The sequence below is a fragment of the Lichenostomus cassidix genome, chromosome 6 (genome assembly GCF_008360975.1).
Source record: "Lichenostomus cassidix isolate B80296 chromosome 6, HeHo_3.0, whole genome shotgun sequence".
Taxonomy (NCBI): Eukaryota; Metazoa; Chordata; class Aves; order Passeriformes; family Meliphagidae; genus Lichenostomus; species Lichenostomus cassidix.
In genome coordinates, this window is record NC_139487.1 from 19160633 (window position 1) to 19174472 (window position 13840).

At 42.6% G+C, this 13840-nt stretch overlaps 2 protein-coding genes across 4 annotated transcripts in view; both read left to right on the forward strand.

The window, feature by feature from the left end:
- PIK3AP1 (phosphoinositide-3-kinase adaptor protein 1) overlaps nt 1-5192 on the forward strand; it is a 39483-nt gene extending 34291 nt beyond the window's left edge. For 2 of the 3 annotated variants that reach the window (XM_085065449.1, XM_085065451.1), the window contains 2 exons: nt 87-196; nt 1262-5192. In XM_085065449.1, the coding sequence (XP_084921575.1) occupies nt 87-196; nt 1262-1316 (165 nt within the window). In that variant the 3' untranslated portion in view covers nt 1317-5192. The remainder of the gene's footprint in view (nt 1-86; nt 197-1261) is intronic. The other variant, XR_014853225.1, reaches the window with a different exon arrangement.
- Nucleotides 5193-6009: 817 nt separating this feature from the next.
- Nucleotides 6010-13840, forward strand: part of TM9SF3 (transmembrane 9 superfamily member 3) — a 41149-nt gene continuing 33318 nt past the window's right edge. The window contains exon 1 of the mRNA XM_085065452.1: nt 6010-6170. Within this exon, the coding sequence (XP_084921578.1) occupies nt 6093-6170 (78 nt within the window). The 5' untranslated portion in view covers nt 6010-6092. The remainder of the gene's footprint in view (nt 6171-13840) is intronic.

Here is a 13840-nt window from a genome sequence, read left to right on the forward strand (position 1 = left end):
AAATGGCCAAAATGTAGCCACTCCTTTTGTGAAGCTACCAATAACCAAATTCTGCTGTTCTGTAAATACTTCTTTTCATTTTGTAGGACAATGAAGTCCCAGAAACAATAAGGAGCCGCAGCCCAGTTCCTCACCAAGTAGAGAGGCTTCCTTTCCCAGAAAGGCCTCCCAGAGTGCCTCCTCGAGGTGCAAGCAGGTAAAGCTAAAATGCAGCTCAAATGTGTGCTTCCAGTGAATCCACATGGAACCTTGGACAGAAAGCAAGGCAGAAAGTGTCTTTGAACAAAGTCTGCCAGACTGTTATCTTGCAATATACGCTGTTAGGAATGGTAGTGTCTTTGTTTCTCATCTGTAATATGTGGAGGAATATGTTTCCTAGTTGGTAACAAGGCTGTTGCAATGCTGTGCCTGTGGTTCATGCACAGCAAGGGGTAGCAGTAGTGAAGCACACATCACTTGCCATAATAAGACTGACCAGGTGGAGTTGCATCCTGCCCTTGGCAGAGATTTAGTACCTGACCCTGCTGAAAATATCCTCTTGGAACATACAAAGCATAGTCCAAGGGGAAGTTACTTTTTGAATTCTCTTGGACTTTTTTCTTTTTACAAAGTTCAGATCTCCCCAGAGCATATATGTTTACAAGCATAAGTGTTACTGGCCTCAAAGAAAGAACTGCACTGGTTTTATAAAAGATGTTGAGGAGTTTTGCCTTGATTCAATCAAAATTTTAAATAACTTGTAAACATTCCTTTAGTCCAACCAGTACAAGTCTATGAAGTCTATTCCCCAAAAAGTTCTCTCAGTATAAATACTAGTAAAATTCTCAAACTGTTAAAGCAGTAATTGGCACTCTGTGGGTTCAGCAAATTCTGTATTGTTGGCTTTGCTTTGTCAAGGATAGAGCTGGAATTTATCTGTAGTTAGTTTGAAAAAATATTTTGAATCTTTTGATCTCTTCCTATTGCATATTCATTTCAGGAGAAAGCTACTATACTATCAAAGTTTTACTTCAACCAACTATTACAGCATCTCTTTCCAGTAATAGTAGAATTACTGCAGCTGAAGAGCAGAAGAAATAGCTTGGACAGGAGCTCTGGCAGCTTGACATCTGCTCTATTGCTGAATCAGACAGCCTGTTTTTCTTATTGTATGACTATTGGTTGTACAGTGTTCTTACATATGATATTATTGCATGCAATGTGTTGTTCCAGAACTCTATTTTCCACTACTTTTACATGCTTTTTTATTCTCTTTTTATAGGCCTGTAAGCTGTGAAAGCTTTTATCCTCCACCTGTGCCCCCAAGAGGTCGCTGAATCTCTCAACATCTGTGGAATATGAGATTTTTTTTCTGTTTATATATGTGTTTGTACAGATATTTTTGGGGCTGTCTTAAATTATTTATAAGTGGGACCCAAATGTTTTCATCCCCTTTATCCTCCCTGAAGCTTTGGTGACTTTTCCCATGATTTTTCCTGGTACTTCTTGGTGTTCTATAATTTTTTTTTAATTTGGAAGAATTTTGGTATTTTGAGGCTTCAAGAAAAGGTATCATCATTGGGAAGAACACTGATGTGTGTCTTGGAAGCCCTGCACCAACATGAAGTTGCCTTTTGATCAAGAAAGCACACGTGTCCTTTTAGGCACTAAATCCTGATATGCATTATTGCCAAATCCCTCAATACAGTCTACCAGGGCTTGACTGGAAAACAAGCTTGAAAAAGTAAAGAAAATAAGTTGTTTGAAGAATGGTCATTACAGCAGGAGCAGGTGAATGTACTACTGCTTGGCATAACATTTTGGGTACAGTTACACTGACATTTTGGAAGGTGTGGCATACCCCTCTAGCAATCATTAAACCATGGGGTAACAAGAAATTACCTGTCTTCAAGAATGTATTTTGCATTGAAAATGCCTTTCCTTTTCCTGTTGCCCATCTGAGGAGGACAGAGAAGGTGGTGTGTGTATTTACCATGAAAATTCCCAAGGTAGCTAGTAAGGGACCTTACTTGTCACAAACCTTGTCACAAACCAAGGGTACTTAAACCTTTTTCAGGGAGAGGGCAGGTATGGTGCTACAAAATCACATGACTGAGCTCTCAGATTAGAGAAGGAATTGGTGGCAGTGCTGTGCTCTGTATCTCTTACATAGGGTCATTATAGTGGCAATATGAAAGTGTTTCACTTCATACTCTGGAATAGTGTAGTGAATCTCAAATTATCAGTCCACACACCTCACAAATACCAGCTGTGTTTTAACTGGCTGCAGTGGGAACAGCCTGGGGGCTGGACTCTGCTGGCTCTACTGTTCCTTTCTACCAATGTGAATCTGCAACAGCTATATCCAGCTTTTTTTTTCTGCCTGAAGGTTTGCAAACTTGAGGAGGCTTCCAGGTTTGGCTCCCTTCCAGACCTTGAAATCTTCTGTGCAAATTCTGACCCTTGGGGGACAAGTTTAAGACTCTGGTTGTCTGTGAGTGACACACATGGGAATTCTGCAAGATAATATTCAGGGTAGACAATTAAGCATCATTACCTACTTGGTTTTCAGGGCTGGAAGAGGGGGAATGGCTTGAAAAAGATGTAGATACATCTGTATGACGTGATCGCTCAGGTACAGGTAGGACATGTAGAGCTTCTGTGTGATCGTGTCAGCTCCCCTCTGTCTACAGCAGAGCAGATGATAGAGTTGCAGTTCTTTCTCTTGCAGGGAGAGAAAGATTGCAAACCCAGTGTGTGAAGCTGCTGGAGTGACAGCAACTGGGACTTGACCAGCACCAAATGAAGGTGGAGAAGCCCCTGCTGCTTTCAGGGATAAAGGCATATGCCAAATACCACCTATGCATTAAACTCGTAGGGTGTGACTCCAAATGCAGTTCATACACCCTCTCCTTTTGATGATAGAGGGATGCAGGTGTTGTGCTGCAGGCCTGTAGATACAGAGGTGTCCTTTCTGTTTTGTATTTTTATTTTAGTTTTTAAAGGAACCTCAGTGCTGTCTCCAGTAACTCTGGCACTATAGACTCTCGATGAAAGTTTACTTTTGTTCACAGAAGTCAAGGGAATGGCAAGGTGAGAGCTGCCTTCCTGTGCTCTTCTTGGAATGAAACAAGGTTTTCAGCACTATTAGCTGAATTGGCAAGAGGAAAGGAGTTTTTGGTGCTAAAACAAGGGAAATAGTAGCAAGGGTAAGTGAAGAAATTAGGGACAAAATAAATAAACCAAAAGAAGAAATTAAGCTGCTTGATTGTCTTCAGCTGTCAAATGGTTTGGTTTACACACAGCTCCCTGGTTTTGCGTAGAAGTTCCCTATCTTCTTGGTGCTGACTGCAGCTGTGCCCCAAAGCTTGGAGCTGTGGTGTGATAAGAGGAATTTATCTGCTTCCACATCTGTCAGGTACAACATAAAGTAGCATTGTAGGATGTGGGTAAAACTGTAATAAGGCAGGAAAGGAAGAGCAAGATATAGAAGTGTATCATGCAGATTCTCTTTTAATGCCATTGGACTGAAGCAGCCCAGGGATCCATTTTTCCAAGCTAATTTTTAATTTTGTATCCCCTCCATGTTATAGCCAAATGTCCTCTGTGGAAGGGATTTATCTCAGCATTTGCTTTTGCACAATCCTAACACTGTGGCTGCGTACTGGATTTTTATTGCTTTTGCCATGGAGAGGTGGTTATATCTGAATTGCTGAAAAGTAGCTCATAAGTAGGCTTTCAGTCTCTCTCCATTTTGAAGCTTAGATACTTCATTATTCTGACCTGTCATATGAAGCCAAATGCTGGTGGGGCTCTGGTTTGGAGGAGAGGTGAGCTGGGACAAGGGGAGCCAAGACATACTGTAAATGCATTTTGTTCAGGCCCCTTCTGCACTGCTTAAGGGAGGGAAATTGAAGATGCAGCTGTAGCCTCAGGCATTCCTGTATCACTTCTGGATTACTGAGGGATCTCAGTGACCAACAATCACTGCAAAACTATTGTGTTGATAGCATACGATAGCTGTAAAAGCACAAATTTCTCCTATCGAGGAAAAAAGGAACAGCACTAAAATGGCTTTACTGGTAGATGCAGGTAACCAATCAGGATACAGGCATGACTTCCAAGTCTCTTACAGGCCAACAGAGATGCACCTGCTTAGCCACCAAAGTGTGTGTTCCACATAGGCTGGATTCATCTAGTTGCTTTAAGCCTCTTAGATCCCAACATGTGGAAACCCTCTATCTGTAGATTCCATGTGTGCTGGTGAGCATGTGGTGTGTGTTGCTTCCACCTAGGATGAGAAGTGCACTGAAACTGAAGATCAGAAGAGACCAGAGAAGTAAACAGCATGCAAGCAGATTGCTGGTCCCTCAACAATCTGCTTGGGAGGGAAAGAGTGAATGAACAGTGTTACTGATGCATATCAGAGTTGAAAGACTGAACAGCTAATAAAATTGCTGGTAAATCTTCAATGGCCTGGCCAATTGAAGGGGCATCAACCAATCCACCAAAGTCAGGTGGCAGCTGGCAGGCCTGGGGAAGGTTGGTTGTTCATTGTATAGCATGCCTTGCAAACCGTGCTGCAGCAGATGGCTCTGGCTGGCCCTGTTGCTGACTGAGAGACTTAAGTACTGAATAAAATGAAGATGCTGAAGCCTCCCTTCTCTGTCTCCCAAGGGTAAGCTATTCTGTTTTGGACTGAGATGCAATGACTAGAAAGAAACATATGGTGTTATCAAAGCTGTCTAGGTTTTCTTTTTTTAGTCTGTAAGTGTAATATAAGCATGGCTTTTGCATGGGTTTTGGCAAGTATCTCTCTACAGGGACCTTGCTTCTACTGAAATAGTGTATTCACCATCTCCTGACTCTCTGGAAAAGGTTTCATATAACTGTACCTTGTGAAATATGTTCAGGGAAGGTAGACTGAAAGTGTAAAACCACAAGGGGAAAAGCTTTTAGTACAGGTGTGGTGGTAACAGGGAAATCTGTTTTCTGTGTCATTCCTACAAAGCATGGATGGCATGTAACAGCATGGAGTTCCTGTCTTCTGCTCCTGTTCTTTGTTGTCCTTCTGCTTATTTGTTGGTTCACTTTATTTGAGAAGATGGTATAGTCCCCCCCTTTTTTAAGACTATATGAGATAGCCTTTGAATTTTTTTACTGTATTTGATTGGTTTAAAAGTTGTCTGGTAAATCAGTATTCAATACCATGAGCTTTTTGGATTGGGGATTTTGTTTGGTTTGGTTGTTTTGGCTTTTTTGACTTTATGAGGTAGTTTCAAGTTAGGAAGCAGGTTTGTGGGCTTTGTCTTAGCCAGCCCTGACAGAAACCTTACCCTGAGCAAGGTTTGGGTGCAGCTGTGCTGCCTCAGTGCCTGCCCTGGGCCCCTTGTGCTCGTGTTGCTTGTGTGAGGGGCGTAGAGAATCGGTTGTGTTTCACAGAATCGATGAGCTTGTAAAAGACAGCTGAGATTGTTGAGTCCAACTTAAGACTGAACACCACGCTGTCACCATGTCATGGTACCGAGTGTTACGTCCAGTCCTTCCTTTAGCACCTCCCAGGCCAGTGACTCCACCACCTCCCTAGGCAGCCCCTTCCAGTGTTTAATCACCCATTCCGTGAAGAAACTGCGCTTAGTGTCCAAGCTTGAGGCCGTGTCCTCTTGTCCTGTCACTGGTTGCCTGGGACAAGAGACCAACCCCCACCTGGCTGTGGCCTCCTTTCAGGCAGTTGGAGAGAGTGATAAGGTCTCCCCTGCGCCTCCTCTCCAGGCTCAACAGCCGCAGCTCCCTCAACTCGCGGTCCAGAAGGTATTTGCACACAGCCCTGCATCACACAGTTCCCGAGTTTCATCGATCAAAATGCAATATCAATATCAATCCTGCCCCGGGCCGTGCTGCCTCTCAGGCCCGCGGGGCGCGCCGCCTCCCGCCCGCTCGGCTCCGCGCCCGCCCGCGCCCCGCCCGCCCCGCGGGGCTCCCGTAGCGCTCCCGTAGCGCCCCCGCGGTTCCGGCGGGCGGGCGGGTGACGTGGCGGGCGGGGCGGAAGTGGCGTCGGCGGCGGGCGCGGGCCGGTGCCGCGGCGGGGCCTGCTGGGGACGCCGAGGCCCGAGATGGCGGCGCCCGGGCTGCTCCTGCTGCTCCTGCCGCTCCTGCCGCTGCGCGCCCGCGCCGACGAGCACGAGCACACGGTGAGGCGGCGCCCGGCGTCCCCGGGAGCGGCGTTCGGGCCGCGGCGCGGAGAGCGCGGCTCGGTGGGCGGGAGGGGCGGGGAGCGGCGGGCCGCGGCCTCGGGGGGAGCGGGCGGCTCCCGCCCCGCGGGGCTCCCTGCTCGGCCGCTGCGCTGCTCGGGCTGTTCTGGCCCGCGGGCCGCAGTCGGGCCTCGCGTTCTGGTTCGGCATTAGGGGACAGCGGGGCGCTCGGGGCAGGGCCGCTGGGTTTGTCTGATCCGGTTTGCACATCCTTGTGCGGCCGGGCGAGGTGTCCCACCTTTTCCTGGATCAGATAAACGCCCCGGCAGGTACGCGTGCTTTGTTTGTAGAGCGCTGTTTGCTCTGCCCTCATCTCGGGAAGGATGTTTGCTCTCGCTTCAGAGCGCTGGTCCGAGGCGGAGCGCGGTTCTGAGAGCCCCGCGGGACAGCCGGGGTGACAGCTCGCCTCGGGGAGAGGCAGGGACAGGGTGGAAATGGGCTGAGGGGCGAGAGCAGGACGGGGACACTGCCACGGACCTCTGAGGAAAATGGGTGCATAAAACACTGCCGATTTAAGCGCTCGCCCATTGGCATAGGGCTAGTTTTTCTAAAGTGCAAGCTTGCAATATTACCCAAAAAGAATATCTAGAAAGTAAATACCAGTGCTTCATCAGTTTGTGATTTTACATTAGAGCGTTTTTTTTCCCATGGCTTTCAGTGTGAGAAGGTGGAAGTTTGTTCGAGAAGCTGAGATGTGATTTTGGAATGAGACTTTCCTGAAAACCAGCTCTGTTTCCTGCAAGCTGAGTGGGTTAGAGTGTGGTGTGATTAAACACTGGGTCTGTCTGGCTGACAGGACTTTCTGTGCTCTTGAGCAGCCTGGCTGGTAAACACTTGCTGAGTTCCTTAACACAGTTTTCTCTAGATGAGGTGTGGTAAGCTTGCCAAGTGTTCTTAATAAAACAGATAAATAGTATTCATAGGTTTTTTTTAATAAGTGGCAGGTAATTAGTTTCCTCTTTCCGTGCATTTGTGAGAACTTTAAAACTGGTTAGGATTGTGTTTATTTTTTAAAACAGAAAGGGATTTATTGGTGCTGCAGTTAATGACAGAAGGGTTAATCTAAGTACTTTCAAGGAACAGATATTCTTTGAACTAGTTTAGATCACAGTTTTGTTGCTCAACCTGTGCTTCTGCTGAGGCGAGATGGTTTTCAGCATAGCACTGTGTTTATTTTAAGGACTGGTTGACTTGCGGCATTATTCATTATTAAATTATTTTTGGTAATCTTCTAGGGAAAAAAAAAGTAAAGGTGTCATTGAATTTATTTGGTTTTGAGCTCTCCCTTTGAAAGTAATTTCTGATGCTTTTTAGGTCTTCTGAATGATTTCCTAAACAATAACCAATAGAAATCACAAATTCTTTTTGAGGGCTTGTAATTTTTTTTTTCATCTAAACTACTCAACTCTGAGGGATTAGAACTCTATTTTGGTTTAGTACTCTTGTTCGCATGGTGTCCAGTTTATTAACATCATGTGATAGGTTAAGAATGGTTGGTGTAGAAAGACAGTTACATTTTTTTGGAAGGCTGTCTCCTTGCTTAGATATTTTTATACTTTATCTTGTGTGGGAGATGGGAGTGGAAGCATTAATAGCATGAATGAAACATGACCAGGGTTTTGCAGTAGTATACTGATTTTGAGATAAAGAACCTGAAGGAAATATTCCTTAAATACTGTGTTTTAATGAATTGCAGTTTTAAATATGAATGCAGTTAGAAAATTAAGTTTTTTGTAATCAAAGTGCTTTACTAAATTTTGAAAGCTCTGCTCACTTTTGGAGAAGCGGAAGGGAAATTCAGGATTTGGTGATCTCAAATTAAATTTTCACCACTTTTAAGACTTGAGAGCTGTGGGTAGGAATGCACACCCTTATCCTTATCCTTATCCTGCCATTTCCTCAGTGTGCAGCTCCTTGTGCGCAGGCACTTGCCCTGCCTGGGGGAAGGTGTGCTGTGCATCCTGACACAGTTTACTTTCAGCTGCAGCTGTACAGGGTGCTGTCAGTGCTGAGCATGCTGCACTTACAGAAGTGCTGCTGTAGGCTTTTAATGCTGCCATAACATGGAATAGTATGCAATTCGTGTGCTGTAATAGGTATTTTTGTATTAACGTATATTAGCTGTTAAGGTTTTATATGTGTCCTTTATAATTGTGGACTTCTAAGCAAATACTATAAAAGGTAATTGTGAGAGGACTCTGCATGAAGCTCTAGGTCTATAAGTACTATTAGTTTTGGAGATAGAAGGTATAGATAGTGTCATTGAATCAACAGCTATGTCCTTTAAGTTAAAAATTAATTAGTCTTTAAAAATCGCATCTGCATTTCTCTGGAGGAAGAAGAGTATAAATACAATTATAAAACAAGACATGGGTATTTAAAATGAGTGTAAGTGAAGAGAAATTTCTGACTTAGCATGTAAAATCTCCCTTGTCAAAAGACAGTACTGGGCCATAACTTCAGACCACAGCAGGACAGTTTGTCAAGAACTGAAAACTTGTCTGGTGATTCTTTGACTTATTTTCATGGTTCAGAGCGCATCGTGTACTTGCTTATTGCCTGTATTCTGATATTTGCACCATTGTTGGACTGTTGTCCTTTTATTTGTGGAAGTGATAGCATCAATGGGGTACTGGTGGCCTTATCACAATGTGTGCTGATCCTGCAGAAACAGGGCTGGGGGGCTTCTGCCTGGCCTTTGCTTTCACATCTTCTATTGCTAGACTTGTTGGAATTGATGATGAAATAGACAAACCATAAAGCGTTCTGAAATATCCTGTGGTTTTTGTTGCAGGGGAATGTTCTAGGGAGTGGGTAGCATTTTAATTTTAGCGTTGCTTCAGTGTAATTGTCTGTGCTCTGAAGGCATGGAAATACATGAAAAACATTGAAAAGCAAACTAAACCCAGCCTGTATTGTGTAGCAAAATTCTTAATTTATTATGATTGAGAAAAGCATTTTTGCTTGATTTGTACCCCAATGAAGTATGTTAAAGCCCTCAGAATGTAAGGCTTATTTAAAATTAGTATATAAAATTAAGGACTTTGTATAGTATCTGAAAATTGTTAGTTAGAGAAACCCTGTGGAAAACATTTCACTGCATGTAAAATACTTATTTGCATATGAAGTTGTGTGCAGATGAGCAGCCTGATTCCTCTTTGAAGTTGTGTTTCCATTTTGAAGAGGTGAAATAAATGTCATGGAAGCAGGACGTGGTGTGCCTGAGCAATCTTGTGCATCTTGGAGGTGTAACAGTAAAAGTACTGCATGTACAGTAGTTCAGCCTGTGCCACCAGTACAGTTCTAGCCACTTCTTGGTGAGGCCTGCAATTCAGAGAGAAATGAAGAAGTTTTACTAGAAATAGCCTGCTTTGTCCAAAGGAGAGCATGAGGCTGAAATCCACAGTTTAATAGGCCATGGATGTGAGCTGTGAACACGTGTGTTATCACAGTGCTTGATAGATAGAATATCTGTAAGATACTGAGGACTACAAGCCTGAGAAATTACTTGCCAGGTGAGTCTTGCTTGCTGCCTCTTTTATTTCTTGTCATGCTTCTACCTTGTTCTGCCAGTAACAGATAATGTTGGTCCTTTTTTTTTTCCCTGAAAGATGTGCATTGTGGAGAGGGTATTTGGGCAAAGGAGTAAAATTACATACTTTCTGAAAGAAACTGTCTTGATTTGAATTTATTTTGCTGAATCATCACATGAGATTTGGCAGTTCTAATCCTATTTTTGTCTCTATCTTTTGCAAAGTGTTTTCCTGGTTTAAAGAAGAATATCAACATATGGTCTTATATCCTTTTCTTTAGCCTTTTGTATACTGACTTAATCTGGCCTTAGTTGTTTTGTAGAATAAATAGTCTTTTTTAGGGTTACCATGCTAATTACTGCAGTTGTACAAAGAACTAAAGTTGCTTTCCACATTATGAGTGCCCTGTTGGGTAACAGGAAAGGAAGATGCATGTGCTGTACTGAAGGTAGTCTCAGCACTGCTGTAGTTGAATAGTTTCTAACATGTATAGATGTATGGAAACTGTATTAAGCCTCAAAGTGATGCACACTCCCAATTTTTCACTAGTTGTGTTACGTGGAAGAAGTCTGCTCCTGGCCAAGTCAGGCTTCAGCAGCTTCCTGCCCGTTTAGTGTCCTGCAGGGAACTAGGGTGGACCCATCAATGCCAGCAAAAAGGCAGAACTGCAGATGGGTTAGATATGATTTTAGCTTGCACAGGCACATCCCTGCAGCCCAGTGCTCTGAACAGGCAGCATGACCATACTGTGCTGCTTTGGAACAGATGTCCCCAGATGTGATAAGGGTTGTAGATGATAAGTAGTTGCACTTGAGGTGCAGATTGGGCCTCCACCACCTGGTCGGCAATTATAGAAAAAATTTTCTGCAGGTTTATCTCCCTTTAATCAGATTGTAACAGCTATATGGGTACGTAACTTGTGTTGATGCTGAGAGTTTTCAGTCTGCATTTATAAATATATCATTATGTATTCCATATAGTTGCTGAAATTACTGAGCTGATATTAAGCTTAGTGCAGAAAAATATGCAAAGCTTACAGACGTTTTTTCATAAATTACAGTAAGTGAAACATTAATAAAATTGTGTTTTGTAGTCTTCTCTCATATGTGGAAGTACTGAACTATGTGAATTGTGGCACCATGACCAAGTTGTTAAATGTTTGTGTCTATGAATGTAATTAGGATCTCTGAGCTATATGCAGTACATTATCCCTTCGTATGAGCCAAAACCAGAAGAGCTTACTGAGATATACCAGAGTACAGATTGCAGCATCTTACTTGTTGACCTTCTTTGCCTTGTCATTTGCTGTGTTCATCTTGACTTTATGTTCTCTTTCTCATAGTGACCTTTTTGCTGAAAGGTGTGTTATATGTAAGCCGGCCCAAAACCTAGCAGTCCTCATAAAGAGGTGACAGTACAGTCTCCAAGATACTCTAGTGCTTTGTCATGCCTAAATATGTTTTCCCTTGTGTTGACACTGTTATTTGCTGTAGATATTGATATTGTAGATATTGTAGTTTTGATATTATGAAGGCACTAATGAAAAAGAAAACAAACCAAACCAAAGACCCACTACCAAACCACCACAAATTTGAACTCTTTAATAGTCCTGTGTTCTTGCCACCAAATTACCCTACCACTAGGCTAAGAATGTGAGGATGAGATAGATCATGGCAGGGAAATTTATTTAAATGTGAAAGGTCATCTTTATAATTGACAATGAGCAAAACCTAACAAATCTAGGGAGAAGAAAATCTGCTTGAGTTTCTACTAGACACCACCCCCAAGTTTAAGCTGAAGTTACTTAAGTTGTTTTGCTTACTGCAGCACTCTTACCTTGGGAAGGCCACGGGAGCTCCTGATGGACGGCAAATGGCTGTGACCAAGGATTGCTGGGAGTGAGGTGTAGCCTGGGCTGGCTGAGGTGTTGTGTTCATTTATGTAGCAGTCCTGAACAGATTTATCCTGTGCTGTTCTGGGATGGTTGTGAGAAAGGAAGTAATAAATGCAGACTGAATTCTTTGCTTATGTTTGATCTAGCCCCTTTACTCTCCAGAGCAGGCTGATGGCATCTTGGAGTCATTGTGGGAAAAACTTGTAAGCCCTGAAGAAGGACTAAACACTATGCAGATAAGAGACAAGCAAAGACCAAATTTGTCATTGCAGATGTTGTAATTACTATTCAGTTCCATTAGTAAATCAGAAAAATGTAGTAAGATTTTGCATATTGTGTTCCTAATCTGTTAGTTTTTGCCTCTTCTGTCACTTCTGGTATAGTTCCAAAAATGGGGAGGTCCCAGCTTAGTATGAAGCACGTCAGAAACAAGCAGCTAAGTAAAGCAGTGGTCAGTGCTTTCTTTATTCAGGCACTGTCAAAAATGAACTCACAGATACAAGGATGTTGTCATGTTCTATTAGTGAAGGTTGGGCAGAGACATAGGTCAGCTCACGTGTAAGCTGTTTGGCATAAGTAGTGCTAAAGTGGGCACTTGACAAGTTAAGACCATTTTGAGAAAGAGCTGGAAATACCTTCTGCAGCTGTTAGAGGAAGAAACACAAGACATAATAGACATAACAGGCTAGGAAGAGATATGGAGCAGCTTGTCCCGTGCTGCCTTGGCAAGAAAGAGCTAGAGGCAGATTCCAAGTGCAGATTCTACTATCTGCTTCTGTGGCTGAGAGGGTTGGAGCTGTGATTTTGCTTTCTTTTTGTTTTATCTCCCAACTTCCTTTGTCAGCTGTGCTGCACTGGTGTAACCTTTCTGGTTGCTGGCAGAGAGGAGGAATGTCTGCTTTCTCTTGTTGTGTTGTTTACTTTTTCTTTGGACCTTCTTTGACGTTCCTTACCTGTCAGAAATGTTCTGAAGTATGTGCTTTGCAAAGGTGCAGATGTGTGAAACTGATAAGTGTTTGGTGTCTGCTGCAGCACAGAATGAAATCAGTAAGATACTTTAAGTTGCTTGTTGGAAATTGCTCACATAAGAGGTTGGAATGACCCTTGTACATCTTGGTGAACAAAAAAAGATGAGCCTTTAATTGAGATGGTGAGTTAGTTTAAAGGGATTAAATTATTTTCTGAAGCATGTTTATTTAAATCCTTGAGTTTAACTTTTAAACATCTCATCTGAAGAATTTTTTTTTGCATTTGGCATGTACCTAATTATTTCTGCATTAACCTTTTGGTATAGACAACCACAGGATAAATGGAGTTGAAGAACTTTCATGCATTTGTTAAAAGGGGAGATGCAGAACTGTATTCAGTACTTCTGTTGTCCACTACGAAATAGTTATGTTTAATTAACCTTTTACTTTCATGTTCTGTGTCTGTGTTTTGGTTTTATAATAGTACTTCATTCTTTTGTACGTAAAAAATATCAGGACCTATACAATGATTTAGTTTCATGTGCATATGGTTATAAGTAGGGGGTTTTTCTGCCTTAAAAGTTACATTACTGTCCCTCCTATTCTGTTGAAGTTATAGGTGAAGAAGTTGTGTTGGGTGAGAGGCATTGTAAACAGCAAATCTGATACCTCATCCAGATGCATGCAGATAGAATGCAAGTTACTATTTCACATCACTTAATTTCCCCGAATTTGTGCAATATTTCAATACTGGTAGATTAATGACTTTATATACTTCTTTTGTTGTTTAGAAGTAATAAGGGCTTGAAAAAAATTACTGGCTCCTAGACAAGGAATATATTTTCCTGGCTAACAGTAGCTGTGGAAAGTGAAGAGTGAATGTTCCCAGAAAGAATTTCGTGGCAGCCACCAGACTCCTTGCTGTTCTGTTTTTTTCACTGTGAGAGTGTTGGAAATGCATCAAAATACAGTTCTGTCTGACTTTGGCTCTTGGCTACTGTAGGTATGCAACAGTTTAATTTTAGTGCTTCCTGTGAGGCATTGTGCTCTTCTGGGAATTTTGAACGCAATTTATACCCTTTGCTAAAATGAAAGGGAGCTGCTTTTTAGGAAAATACAGTGTATCTGTGGATGTGGGTAGATTGCCTGACTTCTTTGCTAAGATTTTGTTTAACAAGATGCTCATTTGGTGTTTCCGTTCTTTCAGTGGAGATA